Source organism: Mytilinidion resinicola (assembly GCF_010093595.1).
Source record: "Mytilinidion resinicola strain CBS 304.34 unplaced genomic scaffold BDZ99scaffold_9, whole genome shotgun sequence".
NCBI lineage: Eukaryota > Fungi > Ascomycota > Dothideomycetes > Mytilinidiales > Mytilinidiaceae > Mytilinidion > Mytilinidion resinicola.
The window spans coordinates 1,756,380-1,771,913 of NW_022985445.1; the positions used below are offsets into that span (position 1 = coordinate 1,756,380).

The following is a 15,534-nucleotide window of genomic DNA, read 5'->3' on the forward strand; positions in this document are numbered from 1 at the left end:
ACAGGGCGGTTCCGCCAACCAGACTATCACCACCACCCCAAATCACCGCATGGAGCAGCACTCGCCCCGGACTTGTTGACCGGCCTGTGACGGACTGCCAGCGTGGCTGTCCTGCAAGGCGCTCTGCTGAAGCAGCATCAACCACTATACGAGTCCTTCGTCACGGCTGGCCTCGGAATCGCTTCTGATTTCCAAAAGACAGGTTCACAATGCCCTCGAACACGGCCTCCTCATGTTTGTGTGACCGTGGAGACATGCGAAGCTTTTCAGCTCGGCTTAATTTCACCCTGCCAAGATATACCAAGATATTAGCACGCAAAGCAGAGTCCAACTCGGCTCGAAATAGCACCAAACAACGTTGAATCCTGCAGATTTCTGCCCCAGTAGGCATAGTCAAGCGCGTTGGTCCAACATCAGCTAAAGCTTGACAGTTTCGCTGACCTTGACGCTTTTCCTAAGCCACTCTACCCTCTCGTGAACCTCCCGCTCAGCCCCCACATTTAGGCCCCGGCGCAATCCTGGAACGTGCTGCTGAAGCTATGCCAGGTTGTTCTCCAGCCTCATCGGGCTCTGATGCGAATTGGGAAAGGTTCAATTGAGCACGGCTGCGTTGGACGATCTCAACGCCCCTCCCGCACGGCCGCCCGGATACTTTATATTTCATCTCCCCCGCGCGTCCTCGAGATCTCCATTCTCAGCTCCATCCCGGCTTTGTCCAGTTGACGCGTTTCTTTTCATTGCCTTTGTTCAGCGTTCACCATGGGTTTCAGCGTTCATGGATCTAAAAAGAGAGAGGTGTACGTTCACTTCTCGCTTCAATCCCTCATTGCAGGCTAATACAAATCTAGTGACGCTCAGAAGCACCTGAAAAGGCTTCACAAAATTGTGCCTTGGATTGAGAACCCTTTACAAGGTGCGGATCCACAGCATCTTGTGTTCCACCAGCGACACGAGGCCAACACTCTGGAGCTATTCTTCGACCTGTTCTTCGTAGCCAATCTCGCCACATTTACCGCCCATCACTCTATCACCGACAGCGACTCTCTGTACGCATACATCGGGTTCTTTGCCATTCTATGGTGTAGTTGGTTCCAGATCACGCTCCATGATGTCCGATTTGCCAGAGATTCAATCTTTGAGCGAATATGCAAGGTCGCCCAGTTCATCGCATTTGTTGGCTTGGCGCTCGTAGGTTCTAAGTTTCAGCCGAATCACAAGAAAACGAAGGATGATGATCCTACGAAGGACAACAACACTGTATGTACCTCTCTACATACTACTCCCCTGCATGACAACTAACGCAGAGCACAGAATTTTCGAATTCTTTGCTATGTCCTCGTCTTAAGCAGGGCGTTGCTCACCCTTCAATACATCGTCGTCCTCATCTCTACGATAGTCGCCAAATACAAGAAGCTGTACCTCCCCCTCATCATAAATATCATTATTTATCTGGGAGCCACCGTCGTTTTCGTGGCCATGACTCCAGCCTTCAAGGAAAATGCCACTGGCCACGGCAGGATCTACGTTGTTTGGTATATTGTGATGCTCATCGAGTCATTCGGTTCGATTGCCATCTCGTGCTGTTGGACGATGTTGAGCTTCAAGAAAACCCATATAGTCGAGCGCATGGGACTTCTCACCTTGATCGTCATCGGAGAGGGTGCCATTGGTGTAACCAAGACTATCAGCAAAATGATGGGCAAGTACGGTCTGGATCCTTCAGGATGTTTTCTCGTCATTTGCATCATCCTCGTTCTGGTAAGAACATCCAACACAGTTTTAAGGATCAACATGACAGCCCTAATCCCCGCTAGGTATTCGTCTGGATGCTGTACTTCGACAACTCTCCCCACGGACACTACGGTACGATACGGCAGCAGATTTGGTCTGTTCTGCATTTCCCTCTTCACCTAGCGATTGTTGGCTTAGTGGAAGGCTCCCAACAGATTGCCTTGGCCCGATATGTCAGCCTGCAAATGCTAAAGATCGACAAAGCTTTCTGGACCTATTGTGTGAAGGACCATCTCGACGGTCAAGATCTTGCAACCGCCCTCATGGAGAAGATCGAGTACTATCAGTTGGACAAGAAAGTCGACTCGGAGAAATACATGCCGTTTATCGAAGAAAAACTCGATTTCATCGCAAACGCGACTGGAATCTGCTCTGCAAAGAATACCGCCTCGTTCCAACAGACCTACTCTGCGTGGTCGTATGCGTACCCAGAGGGCGTAGTCAATCTCCTCGTCGACACGACGAGTGCCCTTTACCAAAGTCTCGGCGTCGAGCTTCCTGAAAGCGAAGCCCTGAAGAACCTGACCGCCACAGAAATCATGTTTCACGCATGGCGCGTCATTTACATCTACTACTGGTCTTCCCTCACCATGCTCATTCTCTGTTCGCTCATCTTCATGATCTTGATCCGCAAGAACAAGTCCGACTTCTTCGACTGGATTTCCATCATCATTCGCGCGCTTATGCTCGGCTTGAGCGCTTGCTTGGTCGCAGTCGTTGCGAATGAGAACGCCCTCTACACCTTAATCTCTAGCCCTGTTGTCCTCCCATTGTGCCTAATCATCATCTTCCTGATTCTCATTTTCGACCGCGTCTCCGCCGTCTTTGCAAACCACCGCCTGAAGAAGAGCGGTGCGCCCTACGCAAACGAGGACGAGGAGCATGGCCACGAGGAGCACGACCACCATGACGAGCTCTCTCACCACGACATGGACAAGGAAGCAACCGTCCACATCGCGGAAACTTCTCCTTTGACGGCTAGCACTGCGTATGAGCGCCCTCACAGCATTGGGGGGATGACACACATGCCGCCTGCTCTTTACTCTCCTCCAGTGGAACACGCACCGCCCATGTTCAACTCAAATGGGTACGCGCCTGTGCAAAACCATGGCTAGATCTTGGCAGAGTCAGCCGCAGCCAATATCTGCGACTTGGACACAAACGCTACCACATTTCGGATGCTAGGCTCCTGGATAAGGAAACCAGTCCAGTGGTCGGACCTTTCTCATGTGCGCGGCTAGTGTTTGAGAAGCCGCAGCACTGGCCGCTGGGGATGAATTTGAGCGTGTATGATTTGGATTGACTTTTGGAAACAAGGATACGATACCACCATTGGAGGATAGCATGTATGGCGAACATGAACTCATAAGCGTTGGAGTGGATTTGGGCATTTTTCAAGCGTTGGTGTTTGCTTGCTACCTAGGCTTCATATAATGAAATGCCTTTGAACAGCGCTCACGTGTATTCCCGCTGTAGCGTGTTTTTGCAGAATATTTTTGCTCTCAGCAAAGGAGGCGTGGAAGTTTGAATTGGTGAAGATTATTCGCGTGCAGACTTGGTCATGCTTAGTACACTTGGGACTAGCAACGCCGCATTAACATCCTCCAATTCTCAACGAGATAGAAGCCCTTCACATTGGGCTAGGTGGCAAGTCATTGAAGTACCCCAAGCAATTGCAGACAAGTGTACACACGAGACAGAATGCTTGGTGAATGCCAGCGTGTCTCGGTAGGAGGTGAATCTCGGATCACAGGATTTGGGTGTAAGACGACGTTACTCGCAAGCTGGCATACAAAAAGTAGCACGCTTAGTTTGAAGAAGCCGTTGTGGGTGTGTCTGCCACTGCTTGGGGTGTTTAGATGCATTTTGAGAACGGGATGAAAGCTCTTGACTCTGGCTATTTGGAAACTTGTTGTACTTCAAGCAGTAGTAGACAGGTGGATAGGTACGAGACAGAGTGTTTGATGAGTGTGCCACTTCTTTCACGCCCAGCGTGGTAGAGTAGCCTAATTCAAGATGTATAGAAAGTTATATGCAACCGTATTTCATATGACCTTGCATTCTTCAAGTTCAATTGTAGCTGCTCTAATTGGATAAGGCTCTCGAAGCATCACTGGAACCTAGATAAGGCATATCCAATCCACCTCTTCTAGGCAGAAAAGGACGCGAATTCAGCCTCCAACACAAGCAGTGGGTTCTAGAAGCCCTTAAGATTAATCGCGCGCGGTAGAGAAGTGTTGAGCGCTCGGCATCCGCGACAAGGCTGACCCACGGCTCCTCCACCTTCCTCATGCACTCTACGCTCGCCTCCCACCAGACCAGGGCCGATAAGCTTCCATTCTTCTCTGCCCTTCTTCTGCCACGTCCATCATACACTTAAGACCCTTGCTGATCTCTGCCTCTCTCCAAACCCAAAATACTTTCTTGAGATCAAGGCAAGCAACCGCAATCATGCCGGCGCCAAACTCCTTCGCGACATTCCTCATTATCGGGCGTACGTGCTCCTCAACCACCTCACCCCATCTCCAGACACCGCAACTAACCTCCTCCATACAGCAACATGCTTCTTCCTGGGCATCCTCTTCTCCAACTTCCCCTACGACTACAACGTCCTCTGGGCGACCCCGCCCGACCGCGAGCCGTACTACGTGATCCTCGAGGAGCACCTGCGCTTCCTGTACAACTCGCCGCCCATCATCTCGCGCATCCTGCACATCTCCATCGCCGTTGGCATCCTCGGCTTCCTGACCAAGCTGTACAAGCCCTCGGAAGCCAACATGCTCTTCGACGGCGCGGCGCTGGTGCTCTACCTGTCGGGCATCACCGTGTACATCACCAACGTGGTCAAGGGGCTCAAGGTCATCAACGCGGGCATCTACGGCAACATGGAGCTGATCGAGGGCGAGACGCTGGCGAGCGACCCCGCGGCCGAGGCGGACGACTATATCTCGCGCGAGGACACGCTGCGCGTGTTTGCGGCGAGCAACACCATCCTGGCGCTGGTCATGGTGGGCGTGTTGGTGCTGCAGGCGGGCCAGTGGTATGCGCAGCGGAAGGAGGATGCCGAGATTGAGGCGATGAATAAGGCGGATAAGGAGAAGAAGGCCGCGGGGAAGAAGAAGCAGTAGGTAGGTGGGCTTGGAGCTCTCGTGGGGGCCCTGCGATGGGCGCGCGAGAGGGCTGTATATGCATTACGGGAGGCGGAGGGGTGGCCTCTATATTTATGTTAGATTGAAGAGGCGGGATTGCATGATGCATGAATGGATGGAGTGGACGAGGCATGAGGCGTTTTGGGTAGCAAATTCGATGTAATACCCTCTAGACTTTCTGACTTTTCTCATTCCTTGCAACGCCCCTAGCGAGCACTTAAGCTTCCCGAAGACACAGGAAGATCTGGAATAACTCTTATCAGCCGTCTCGTGGATGCCATCCATGTTGCGAATAGATCGCGGGATCCTCAAGCCCAGAGAGGCTTCTCACATCATCTCAAACACTCAAATTCAACTACATCCTTTAAATTACATTACAAGTCTCCTTCTATATTCTACTAGGCTCGCTTCCCTACCAGTGTTTCCTTAGGGCGAAGATGCTGTCCGATCCTTCTCTCTATCGTCCCTTTTACAAGCTCTATCGAGACTCACATGCATTCATGCGCCACAATCTCCCGCTACATGATGCAGAGAAAAGTAAACCGATAGTTTGCATAGTTTCGCCGACTCCGGACCGCTCCGCTTCTTATCATATGATACGCACGTGACACATATCTTGGCATTGAAAAATCTTTATATATCAGAACCGCCGTACAAACGATCTTCTTCTTGGCGAGCTTGGGGGTACCTGAAGAAAGCAAAATCGAGGTCTGTTCATACATAATGGCTCCTCGGTTCTGGCGTTGTGCTGGATCAAACTCGGCGAATTGGAAGGCCAATGAGTGTAGGGAAGCGTTCGAACCTCCAGAACACGAAGGCTCCATGAGTTGGCTGGGTCAGGGGTTTTGGAGATGGAGGTTATCGGTGTGTGAGAGATTCCAGCAGTGATGCTGATGTTGACTATTGACGCGACCAGCTGCTAGCCCTAATCGCTTTGAGGGCCAGATCTTGGGAAGATGATGGTGCGTATTTCAGCTCTGCGATGCTGAAAACAAATTAAAAGCCCTAGCAAAAGTCATTACGAAGAGATCATGGGGTCACTTTGTTGGTTTGCAGGCCGTAGCATCTGAAAATTGGTGGAACGCGACAGTATGTATATGAAAGCGCCCTGTTTGCGACTAGCGTTGATTGCTGTAGGTGATTGTCATAATCCAACACACTTAGGAGAAGTCGATGCCGCTGCTAATTTGCAGGCCGTGGCGTCTGAACATATACTAGACGTGTACATTATATATACATCTTATTGTAGCTAACTGTCATCCTCCAACAGTCGTGCCTCCGAAAAGAAATTCCAAAAAATAAATAAAAGTCCAGAAGAGAGCGGGAATCGAACCGGGACCTAGCCAAGCAATACAAAAAAGAAAAACAAGACCTAGAGTTAGCATGTGGGAGATACGGGGCCGACGCCACTAGGGCAAGGTTCCTGCTGGTTAGTACAGATAGGGTTCATTTTACTCGAAATATATAGATGGGTTGATGTAAGGAGCGGGGTTTTGTTTTTGTTTTGGTAAGGGCACGTGAGTAAGGAGACGGCTCCGGTGTGGGCAGACCATCTCACCTCTGTAAAGCTTTGTCGCTGGGCCAACAAGATTTACGTTAAGCTCCTCCGCCGTTTATTATCCGCTCACCTGCAGAGATTCGCCCTTCCATCCCAAATCTCTCCGGCCATGATCCCTAAAGACCCCGAAGGCCCTAAAATAGAGCGCGGGCATCGCGAGAACTCCTGAGCGCTCTGGCATTTTGCCAGTTCTTCTAATAGATGGGTTAGATAGTCTCCGCACCAAAGGCGATTTTCGAGATTTTACGGTGTCCGAGAACTCGAGAACTAGCCTCTCCCTGTCGCAAAACTAGCGGTCCTGCATCTCACCAGAGGTGTATCATCACCTCGTTAAGTTTCGCCACCGTAGGTATTCAAAGCTACGCGCGATTGAGACCATATGGGATGTAGGTGCGAAGGATGAAGAGATACATTGAAGTGAGCAATAAGGGATCGTCTAGGTACTATTGCTACTGTCGTTATCGCTTGTGTGAGATTCGATTCTTGTACTCCTTCAATCGTAGGTGTCAGAACTGTCACAGTCAAATGGAGAAGAACGAATACCTGGCACGCCAACTTCGTCCCCTCCGCCAACCCCACCTTAGGTTCATATCCCAACACCCGCCTGGCCTTGTCAATATTCGCATACCGCGACAGACACGCATCCTTCACGGCCCCTCTGCTCAACGTCGCCGGCTGCCCAGTAAACCACGTGACACACTCCGCGGCCCACCCCAATCCCCACGCCAGCGACTCTGGGATCCTAATCTCGAGCCACGGCACGTGTCCGAACTCCGCCCAAACCGCGACACAGAAGTCTCTGAAAGACAACGGCTCGCCATTCGTGATGAAGAAGGCCTCCCCAGCAGCGGAGCCAGTCGTTAGAAGGTTCGAAACGGCGAGGATATGTGCGTCGGCAATGTTGGAAATGTAGACGAAGTCTGTGAGATTATGTCCACTTCCGATGATGAATGGGGTCTCTCCTTTTCTGATACATGAGTGGATAGTGGGGATGGTGGCAGGGTCGCCGGGGCCGATGATGACGGCGGGGCGGAGGGCACAGGTGCGAAATTGGGGTGTGTTGGCGCTGAGAACAATTTCCTCAGCCGCGGCCTTTATGTTGTTAGAGGAAAGGCTCTAGAGAGTAAGGGGAAGTAATCTAGAAAAGAGGGATTGGATTTTCTAAAGGATTGGATTCTATGGGGATGGAAACATCAAATAGGGAAATCTCACGCAATATGAGCTTCGTCAATATAACGAACGAATAACAAACGTATTTCGATCGTCGATCTAAAGAAAATTACACTTACCTTTGACTGCCCATATAGCAAACTTGCATGTCCAACCGGCGACGCCTCATCCATATTCGGATGATCATAATCCAAATCATCCATCACTACCGCCCAAGACGACGTATAGACGAAGCCTTTCACTCCAAACTCTCTTGCAGCTTCTAATACATTCTTCGTGCCAATAACGTTGATCCCAAATAGCTCTTCTCGGCCTGCCTTGCCGTATCTTCTGCCGTCTGTATGATACACGCCAACAGTGTGGATAACAACACTCGGTCTGGCAGCTTCAATTGCTTTCCTGATACTTCCAACGTCTAAAACGCTGGCACGGACATAATTGACATCCAGGTACGACGCTGTGCCCAATGACGGCGGGTTGATGTCTAGGGCCGTGACATCGTATTTCTTCGTCTCTAGCAGTGCTTTGACGATCGCTGAGCCCAGGAACCCAGTACCGCCTGTGACTAGCACTTTTTCCATTGCTGCTGTCGAGTGCCAACAGTGTTGAGAGAGTTCATCGTGAATTGGCTGATGGAAGTAAGACAGATGATGTTGAGATACGAAGGTAGGGTCCAGAATAAGCTCGCTTCCGAGACGACTTCCCAGGTTCCACAACCTTTGAGGCACAGTGCTCGACGACACCTATAACAACACAAGCTGAGAAACTGAAGTTTTCCAACAAAGATGTTGTTGAACGAGAAAATAGGTTTGTGCTCCAAATATTCCTGAATCTCCATTTGTTAAACGTCAGAACCAGCGATTCTCACCCCAAAAGTCCTTCTCGTGCCATACTCAGAACATCACGTACCAACCTACCACGAATGGATGCAAGATGAGGTAAAGTCATCCATTCTCCGTATTCGAGCAGATCCAACTGCACCATCTTTTGGCAGTGTTGCTATCAATTAAAGTCACATATCGCGAAAAGAAGCATTCAAATAGTCGTTCAAGTTAAATTCTCTTCTATTCAGCCTACACTCTTCTTCCACCGTTCTATCTACCTAACTCAACTCTCATACCCCCCCAGGCCCTCCAAAAAGCCACCGCCTCCGACCCCCTCACCCTCCCCCAAGAACACGCCATGCAACGCAGCTGGCGCCTCGACGCCGACAAACTCACCTTCATCGCCTGCATCGCCCCTCTTCAAAAACCCCAACACGTGACGCCGGCTCAACACGACGCCCCCGACCGCATGCTCGGCGACGTGAACCTCTTCCTCTGCGACGCCGCCGACGACAACGACGACGAGGAAGCCGAAGACCCGAAAGCAGAGACGGCGGTAAAAGAACGCAGCATCATCGGCGAAATCGAGATCATGATAGCGCGGAAAGAGCTGCAGGGGAGTGGGTACGGGAAAGCGGTCTTGCTTGCGTTCTTGGCGTACATCATGTTGAACATTCCTGCTATCGTTGACGAGTACAGTAAGGGCCAGTTGCAAGGCAATGAGAAGACGTCGAAGGGGGGATGCAGATTGAAGTATCTTCGAGTGAAGGTAGATGGGGAGAACGCACCGAGTATACGGCTGTTCGAGAGTGTTGGATTCAAGAAAATTTCCGAGACGGTGAATTACTTCGGGGAGTTGGAGTTGCGGTGGGATTTTCAGGGGCGGGGTGTGCAAGAGATCGAGGAGCTGAGGGGTGTGGAGATGGAGTGTTTGGAGTATGGTTCATCGTAGACGAAATCAACGTTCACAATGACAACATGGCCGAAAATGTGATTGTGATGCTTGCTTGCTAATATGATAGTTGACGGGGCCAAGTGTCATGCAGAGTCTAGCTAGCTATTATACTACATGATCTATGTGCCGAGAGCGCCATAGACGCCAGGATTGCTGTCCAAGAGAACGTTTGGGGTAGAACCAAACGGATCGAATGCGCTCATCACAACTTCTGGTACTCTAGTTTGCCCTCCAGCTTCTTGGATTCGGCCATCTTGCGGACGGCTTTGTTGAAGTCGTCTTGGTTGATGGCGTCCCTATAGTCTTTGATAGCGAAGAGGCCACTGTATACCTAGGTTAGCGATTATCTTGGGTGGGGGGGAAGTTCGAAAGAGTCAACATACGCTTCAGTGACGATGTTCCTTAAGTCAGCACCGTTAAACTGATCACTCATCTTGACGATGCTCTCAAAGTCAATCTCGCCTTCCGTCTGCACACCCTGTGCGTGAATCTTCATGATCTCAAGCCGCCCAACCTCGTTCGGCAGCGGAATCTCGATCTTTCGGTCTAACCGTCCAGCTCGAAGAAGCGCGGGGTCTAGGGTATCTGGTCGATTTGTTGCCATAATGATCTTAGTCTGTCCAAGGTAGTCGAAACCGTCTAGCTGATTGAGTAGCTCCATCAACGTTCGCTGGATCTCTCTGTCTGCTGATGTGCCCTCCGAGAATCTTCGCCCACCGATAGCGTCAATCTCGTCCATGAAGATAATGCATGGCTCGTGTTCCTTGGCATAACCGAACATCTCTCGAATCAGGCGGGCTGATTCTCCGATGTATTTGTCGACGATGGCGGAGGAGACGACTGTATCCCGTTAGTCTTAGATGAGGTAGTTCGATGACCACAAATCTTACCCTTTAGGAAATTTGTCTCTAAACTGCTTGCCACAGCGCGCGCAAGTAGCGTCTTTCCGGTACCAGGGGGACCGTAGAGCAACACACCCTTCGGCGGCTTAATGCCGACTCGCAAGAACAGCTCGGGATTTTTGAGTGGTAGCTCGATGACCTCCCGTAGTTCCCGAATCTGCTCATTCAATCCACCGATTCCACCGAAGCTGACCTGGCCGGGATCCTCCAAGGACATGTTGTAGACGAGCGGGTCTACCTCGCGTGGCAACATCCGCATTATTGTGAGAGTCGTCATATCGAGCGCGACACGGGTTCCTTGCTTCAGCTTTGCTTTGTCGACTTTCGATCGGCAGCCGACGACATATCGAGGTCCTGAGGACGCTTTGACAATGACTAGTGAAGTATCAGCTACTGGTCTTGAAGTGGTAACGCGGACTAGTCTGCCTGCTCACGGGGACCTCCGGGAATACTTACATCTCTCCTCGTCTAGCTGCTTCAGCACTTCACCTATTATCTGCCCTACACTCTGCAGCGCCTTGATGTTGTCCTCCGAAACATCGAAGTCATGTTGCAGTCCCTTGATCTCCAACCGTAGCGCCTTCAGCTTCGCCTCCCACTCCCTCGAGTCCATCAACTTATCCTTGTATTCCTCCAGCGCATGCTCGCGCTCCGGATCGCTGCCGCTCATTGTGGGTGGGTGTGGGTGTGAATGTGGTAGGTGGAAGGACAACGGAGGTTCACTAAACAGTTACGCGGCTGGAAGCCTACGTTGAGGATTCAGATATTGAGAGTTGCGTATTTAGGGCGTCGGCCTAGCGGGCGGAGAGGTTCCAAGATGAGGAAGGAGGTAGGTACGCTAGGGGTCGCAGTGATTATGGTGGAAGCAAGGTGGTGACAGCTTCGATGAGCTTCGTTGGACATGAAGCTGGGCTTGGCATTAGAATACCGGAAAATCATTCGAGCGACCCCGAGTATCACGTGATGCAACCACACCGACCCAAAATTTCCGTGATGTTGCGTAGAGTACTAGGGTCACTGTAGTCGTAGTAGTCGTTAATTCTCCTTAGTTGAAGCGTAAGGCCGTGGTTGAGTGCGGTTTCATCGGTGATGTGGAGGCTAGCAAAAACTCAACACCCCCACGTGGTCCACTGTTTATCCCGAAGACCGGGGCGGGACCGTATGAGTTGTTCGAGTCTATATATTGCCAGATCCTAAGCTCCTCATACGCTTTTAAAGCGAGTTTTTAGTGTCCCGGTCTTCACTAAATATTCTTCAGACCGTGTTTCTCACCTAACCCTCACCCTCTGTAGAATCTCTTGAACCTAAGAAGTATCGAAGAAAAGTAAGAAATTCTAAAAGATGTTGTTACATGCTTTTTTAAAGCGAACATATCTTCCCAGTCATATCTATAGTCCAGGTTATATCTAGTCTAACCTTCCCTCCCTAATCTCAGCAACTTCAGAACTAGCGCTCAAGATGACCGATAAAGATGCTGGCACCCCGCGTGTCTTTCTTTACAGACACGGTACTAGCTATTTCTGAGACATTTCAAATATAAGCTATTGGAACTAAGCACCACCCAGGTGAAACTGAATGGTCCAAAAATGGCCGCTACACTGGCACGACCGAACTCGAGCTCACTGCCCACGGCGAAGCCCAAGTTCTCGCTTCAGGCGCCATAATCGTAGGACCAGGCAAACTCGTGGACCCAACGAAACTCGCCCACGTCTTCGTCAGCCCCAGACGGCGTGCGCAGAAAACGTTCGAGCTAGCATTCGGCGAGCACGGTAAGCAGCTAGAGCAAGAGGGAAAGGTGAGTGAGACGGACAGGTTGGCGGAGTGGGGCTACGGATTGTATGAGGGGCTGAAGACGCATGAGATCAGGGAGGGGAGAGAGAGTAGGGGGTTGGATGGAACGGGGTGGGATATTTGGAGGGATGGGTGCGAAGGGGGAGAGTGAGTGATTTATGGATTTGGATGGTTTTATGGGTGAGTGCTGATAAGTTGACAGGTCTGCGCAGCAGGTTACGGAGAGGCTGGATGATCTGATCAAGGAGATTCACAGTTTTCAGGCTGCGAATATGCATGGGGAGAAGGCGTGTGATGTCGTACTCGTAGCGCATGGGCATTTGCTGAGGGCGTTCACGAAGAGGTGGTTGAAGTATCCGATGGAGTTTCCCCTTTCGATGATGTTGGAGCCAGGGGCTGTGGGTGTATTGAGGTGAGTTTAGGCTCGAGTGAGTGAGACGTGTGTTGACTCCATGTAGCTATCAACATCACAACATCGAGGAGCCTGCTTTCTTGATTGGCTTTGGCTTCCCGATTCATGAGTAGGAAGACGGATATTGAGTTAGACCTCAGGGGCTTTTGGCAGAGGAGTGAAGAGATTTCGTAGACTTCGAGAGTAGAGTTCCAGAGAGTAGACATCGGAGAATTACAGAGCGTAGACATAGATTGGACCAACATATAGGTCATCTTCGTAAATTCTGAACCTTCATCACGATGCCGAACTCCTAACCGGAATCGACCTGAAACATCTCCATCTCCAGGGCTTCTGTAGGCTTGGAAAGCCCAAACCTTTGAAAACAAACAAGATGAACGTATTATAATAAAATTACAGACAGCAACCTCCTTTGTGCCGAGGGTAGGCTCAAAGCAAAAACCCCAAAGCCGCTCGGCCTAAGGCTAAAGACATCTTGTTATTTTGAGTATGGCCCCTTTCTCCGGGCACATGACTGCCCGACTTCGGTCTCGTCTGAAAGCAGAGATGAATTATAGTCGGCATATGCCGAAGCTCCTGAGGATAGAGAGTTTTGTGGTGCGGGGAAGAGGTTTCTGATACAACGTACCAAGCATATTTCTCTTCCAAACCTTAGTATACTTGAAGCAAAGAGCTATTTCTCGCCGGCCGCCCCAACTTTCAGCAGCTGGCTCGGTTTTGTGGTGGTGTAAGGATTAACTCTTCCGAAGTTTACCGAGGGAGGAAGCTGCGATCCCGCACTGCCTGCCCGCTAGAATACCCGTCGCGCCTTCTACAAGTCGAGAGCTTCATCCGCCAATTGACCACTCCACACACCCCAGAATTTCGCGTACGGGCTCTATTTTCTTTGCTCGAGCTGTGTTGACAACGTCCAGGCACAGCAAGGGGCTAATCTGATCATGTCGGCCTTCAGTCGCAACCTCTGCAGCACCGCATCCCGCACCATCAGACAGCGAGCTAGCATCGCCTGCAAAGCGACGCGACCAATTGCTCTGACCGCCGCCCGCACTCCCCTCCTTCAGCGTGCTGCCATTGCCGCTCCCTTCTCGACATCCTCTTCCTTCCGCAGCATGGCTCCTATTGTGCCGAGCAACCGCGAATTCGACCCCGAAATCAAGGACATCGCCAATTATGTGCACAATGTGGCAGTGGATACCCCCCTCGCTGTATAACATCCCTCCCTGAAATCCTAGAAAATCTGCTAATTGTATCCGAATAGATTGACACCGCGCGGTGGATCTTAATAGACACTCTGGGCTGCGGTCTGAAAGCACTTGAATTCGAGCAATGCACGAACATCCTCGGCCCCGTAGTGGAAGGCACCGTGGTGCCAAATGGTACAAAGGTGCCCGGCACGTCGTACCAGCTCGACCCTGTCAAGGGCGCTTTCAACATTGGTGCTACTATCCGGTGGTTGGACTTCAACGACTGCTGGCTCGCTGCTGAGTGGGGTCACCCCTCAGACAACCTCGGAGCTATTCTAGCTGTTGCGGATTGGGCATCGCGGACAAACAAGAACGGCGGAAAAGTAGGCAATGGCAAGGTGTTCAAGATCAGGGATGTGCTCGAAGCCATGATTAGGGCGCACGAGATTCAAGGCTGCTTGGCCTTGGAGAACTCGTTCAACAAGGTCGGTCTGGACCACGTTTTGTTGGTCAAGGTTGCCTCCACTGCCGTTGTGTCTCAGATGCTCGGCTTGACCGAGTCTCAAACCCGGGATGCCGTGTCCCAGGCATGGGCTGACGGTCAAGATTTGAGGACATACAGACACTCGCCCAACACCATGTCGCGAAAGTCATGGGCTGCAGGTAATGCCTGCGAAAGGGCTGTCAACCTTGTCCTGAAGGTGGCTGGTGGTGAGGGTGGAATGCCCACAGTTCTGTCAGCTCCAACATGGGGTTTCTACGATGTGAACTTTGGTGGCAAGCCCTTCCAGTTCCAAAGACCATATGGCAGCTACGTCATGGAGAACGTGCTGTTCAAGGTCTCTTACCCAGGTTAGTTTTCTTAAATACATCTCATATTTACTTCTAACCGCCTATTGTAGCTGAATTCCACTCCCAAACCGCTGTCGAGGCCGCCCAGAAGCTCAACAAGAAGCTAAAGGCGCTGGGCAAGACTGCCGAAGACATTGAAAGCGTTGTAAACAGGACTCACGAAGCTTGCATCCGTATCATCGACAAGCAATTCAAGCCCATGGACAATTTCGCCGACCGTGACCATTGCGTCCAGGTACGTGTGCAATCTGTTTCTGAGAGACGAAACACTGATAAGGTCTCAGTATATGGTATCCACCATGTTTGTGTTCGACCGTCTAGAAGCTAGCGACTACTCCGATGGCGGCGAGGCGGCAACATCAGCGCTCGTCGAGTCTCTCCGACAACGTATTTCTTGCGTAGAAGACCCCCAGTTCACCGCCGACTACCATGACCCAGAGAAGCGCACCATTTCCAACGCTCTGACCGTGAAGCTAAAGGATGGAACCGTCCTCGACGAGGAAGTTGTTGAGGTTCCGTTGGGCCACAGGCTCCGACGTGAAGAGGCGAAGCCCCATATTCTCGAAAAGTATAAGAGGCATCTCGGACCGCATTTCCCGGCGGAACACGTCGATAAGCTCGTCAAGCTCGGCACGGATGCCAAGACCTTGGATGAGATGGACGTTGACACATACGTCGACCTATATGTGAAGAACTAATTTGGCTTCTGGATCTGGAGTCCTAGGTAGATTAAGAAAATCGGAAATGACTTCTACGGCTGATTTAAAAGCTATGAAATAAATCTTTTCAAATATTAAGAGCCTAAGTCTTTCTGTATCTTGACTTCAGTCCATATTTATTTCCTTCTCTTTCTGGACTGCGTTTCCTGACAATGTTGTGTTTCTGCATGCAATGACGTTTTCCGGCATCTTTATCGTCATTCCCTGCATATCCAACGTGCATTTAT

The 15,534-nt window shown here is 50.8% G+C and overlaps 7 protein-coding genes across 7 annotated transcripts; 5 read left to right on the forward strand and 2 right to left on the reverse strand.

The window, feature by feature from the left end:
- Nucleotides 1–759: 759 nt before the first annotated feature.
- BDZ99DRAFT_520558 (uncharacterized protein) lies at nucleotides 760–2,906 on the forward strand (the record flags this gene model as incomplete). The annotated part of the gene is made up of 4 exons (XM_033725540.1): nucleotides 760–797; nucleotides 849–1,257; nucleotides 1,312–1,758; nucleotides 1,815–2,906. The coding sequence occupies 4 exons, from the start codon at nucleotides 760–762 to the stop codon at nucleotides 2,904–2,906; spliced, it is 1,986 nt and encodes a 661-aa protein (XP_033577453.1).
- A 1,191-nt stretch (nucleotides 2,907–4,097) lies between these two features.
- On the forward strand, nucleotides 4,098–5,315 carry BDZ99DRAFT_498616 (secretory component protein-like protein shr3). Its single transcript, XM_033723587.1, has 2 exons — nucleotides 4,098–4,285; nucleotides 4,348–5,315. The coding sequence occupies exons 1-2, from the start codon at nucleotides 4,243–4,245 to the stop codon at nucleotides 4,917–4,919; spliced, it is 615 nt and encodes a 204-aa protein (XP_033577454.1). The 5' UTR covers nucleotides 4,098–4,242; the 3' UTR covers nucleotides 4,920–5,315.
- A 1,641-nt stretch (nucleotides 5,316–6,956) lies between these two features.
- Nucleotides 6,957–8,249, reverse strand: BDZ99DRAFT_520560 (C-3 sterol dehydrogenase/C-4 decarboxylase family protein; the record flags this gene model as incomplete). The annotated part of the gene is made up of 3 exons (XM_033725541.1): nucleotides 6,957–6,989; nucleotides 7,042–7,590; nucleotides 7,788–8,249. 3 exons carry the CDS (start codon nucleotides 8,247–8,249, stop codon nucleotides 6,957–6,959), a joined length of 1,044 nt encoding a protein of 347 aa, XP_033577455.1.
- A 146-nt stretch (nucleotides 8,250–8,395) lies between these two features.
- Nucleotides 8,396–9,444, forward strand: BDZ99DRAFT_508898 (uncharacterized protein; the record flags this gene model as incomplete). The annotated part of the gene is made up of 3 exons (XM_033724360.1): nucleotides 8,396–8,475; nucleotides 8,527–8,606; nucleotides 8,797–9,444. The coding sequence occupies exons 1-3, from the start codon at nucleotides 8,454–8,456 to the stop codon at nucleotides 9,442–9,444; spliced, it is 750 nt and encodes a 249-aa protein (XP_033577456.1). The 5' UTR covers nucleotides 8,396–8,453.
- Nucleotides 9,430–11,225, reverse strand: BDZ99DRAFT_463069 (26S proteasome subunit P45). The gene is made up of 4 exons (XM_033719995.1): nucleotides 10,806–11,225; nucleotides 10,338–10,724; nucleotides 9,831–10,287; nucleotides 9,430–9,770 (listed from the first exon to the last, which is right to left on the reverse strand). The coding sequence occupies exons 1-4, from the start codon at nucleotides 11,017–11,019 to the stop codon at nucleotides 9,650–9,652; spliced, it is 1,179 nt and encodes a 392-aa protein (XP_033577457.1). The 5' UTR covers nucleotides 11,020–11,225; the 3' UTR covers nucleotides 9,430–9,649.
- A 582-nt stretch (nucleotides 11,226–11,807) lies between these two features.
- Nucleotides 11,808–12,665, forward strand: BDZ99DRAFT_387763 (phosphoglycerate mutase family protein; the record flags this gene model as incomplete). Its single annotated transcript, XM_033715539.1, has 4 exons — nucleotides 11,808–11,856; nucleotides 11,915–12,287; nucleotides 12,343–12,552; nucleotides 12,599–12,665. 4 exons carry the CDS (start codon nucleotides 11,808–11,810, stop codon nucleotides 12,663–12,665), a joined length of 699 nt encoding a protein of 232 aa, XP_033577458.1.
- An 825-nt stretch (nucleotides 12,666–13,490) lies between these two features.
- BDZ99DRAFT_488272 (2-methylcitrate dehydratase) lies at nucleotides 13,491–15,286 on the forward strand (the record flags this gene model as incomplete). The annotated part of the gene is made up of 4 exons (XM_033722895.1): nucleotides 13,491–13,757; nucleotides 13,811–14,588; nucleotides 14,639–14,823; nucleotides 14,873–15,286. The coding sequence occupies 4 exons, from the start codon at nucleotides 13,491–13,493 to the stop codon at nucleotides 15,284–15,286; spliced, it is 1,644 nt and encodes a 547-aa protein (XP_033577459.1).
- Nucleotides 15,287–15,534: the final 248 nt, after the last annotated feature.

Bases quoted from the DNA above. Each gene is read 5' to 3' on its own strand.
- BDZ99DRAFT_463069 (XM_033719995.1), bottom strand. From the start codon at position 11,019: ATGAGCGGCAGCGATCCGGAGCGCGAGCATGCGCTGGAGGAATACAAG. The intron at 10,288-10,337 runs GTAAGATTTGTG...AACGGGATACAG, and splicing joins AGAGACAAATTTCCTAAAGG to TCGTCTCCTCCGCCATCGTC. The intron at 9,771-9,830 runs GTATGTTGACTC...CTAGGTATACAG, and splicing joins AGGAACATCGTCACTGAAGC to TGGCCTCTTCGCTATCAAAG.
- BDZ99DRAFT_498616 (XM_033723587.1), top strand. From the start codon at position 4,243: ATGCCGGCGCCAAACTCCTTCGCGACATTCCTCATTATCGGGC. The intron at 4,286-4,347 runs GTACGTGCTCCT...TCCTCCATACAG, and splicing joins GACATTCCTCATTATCGGGC to CAACATGCTTCTTCCTGGGC.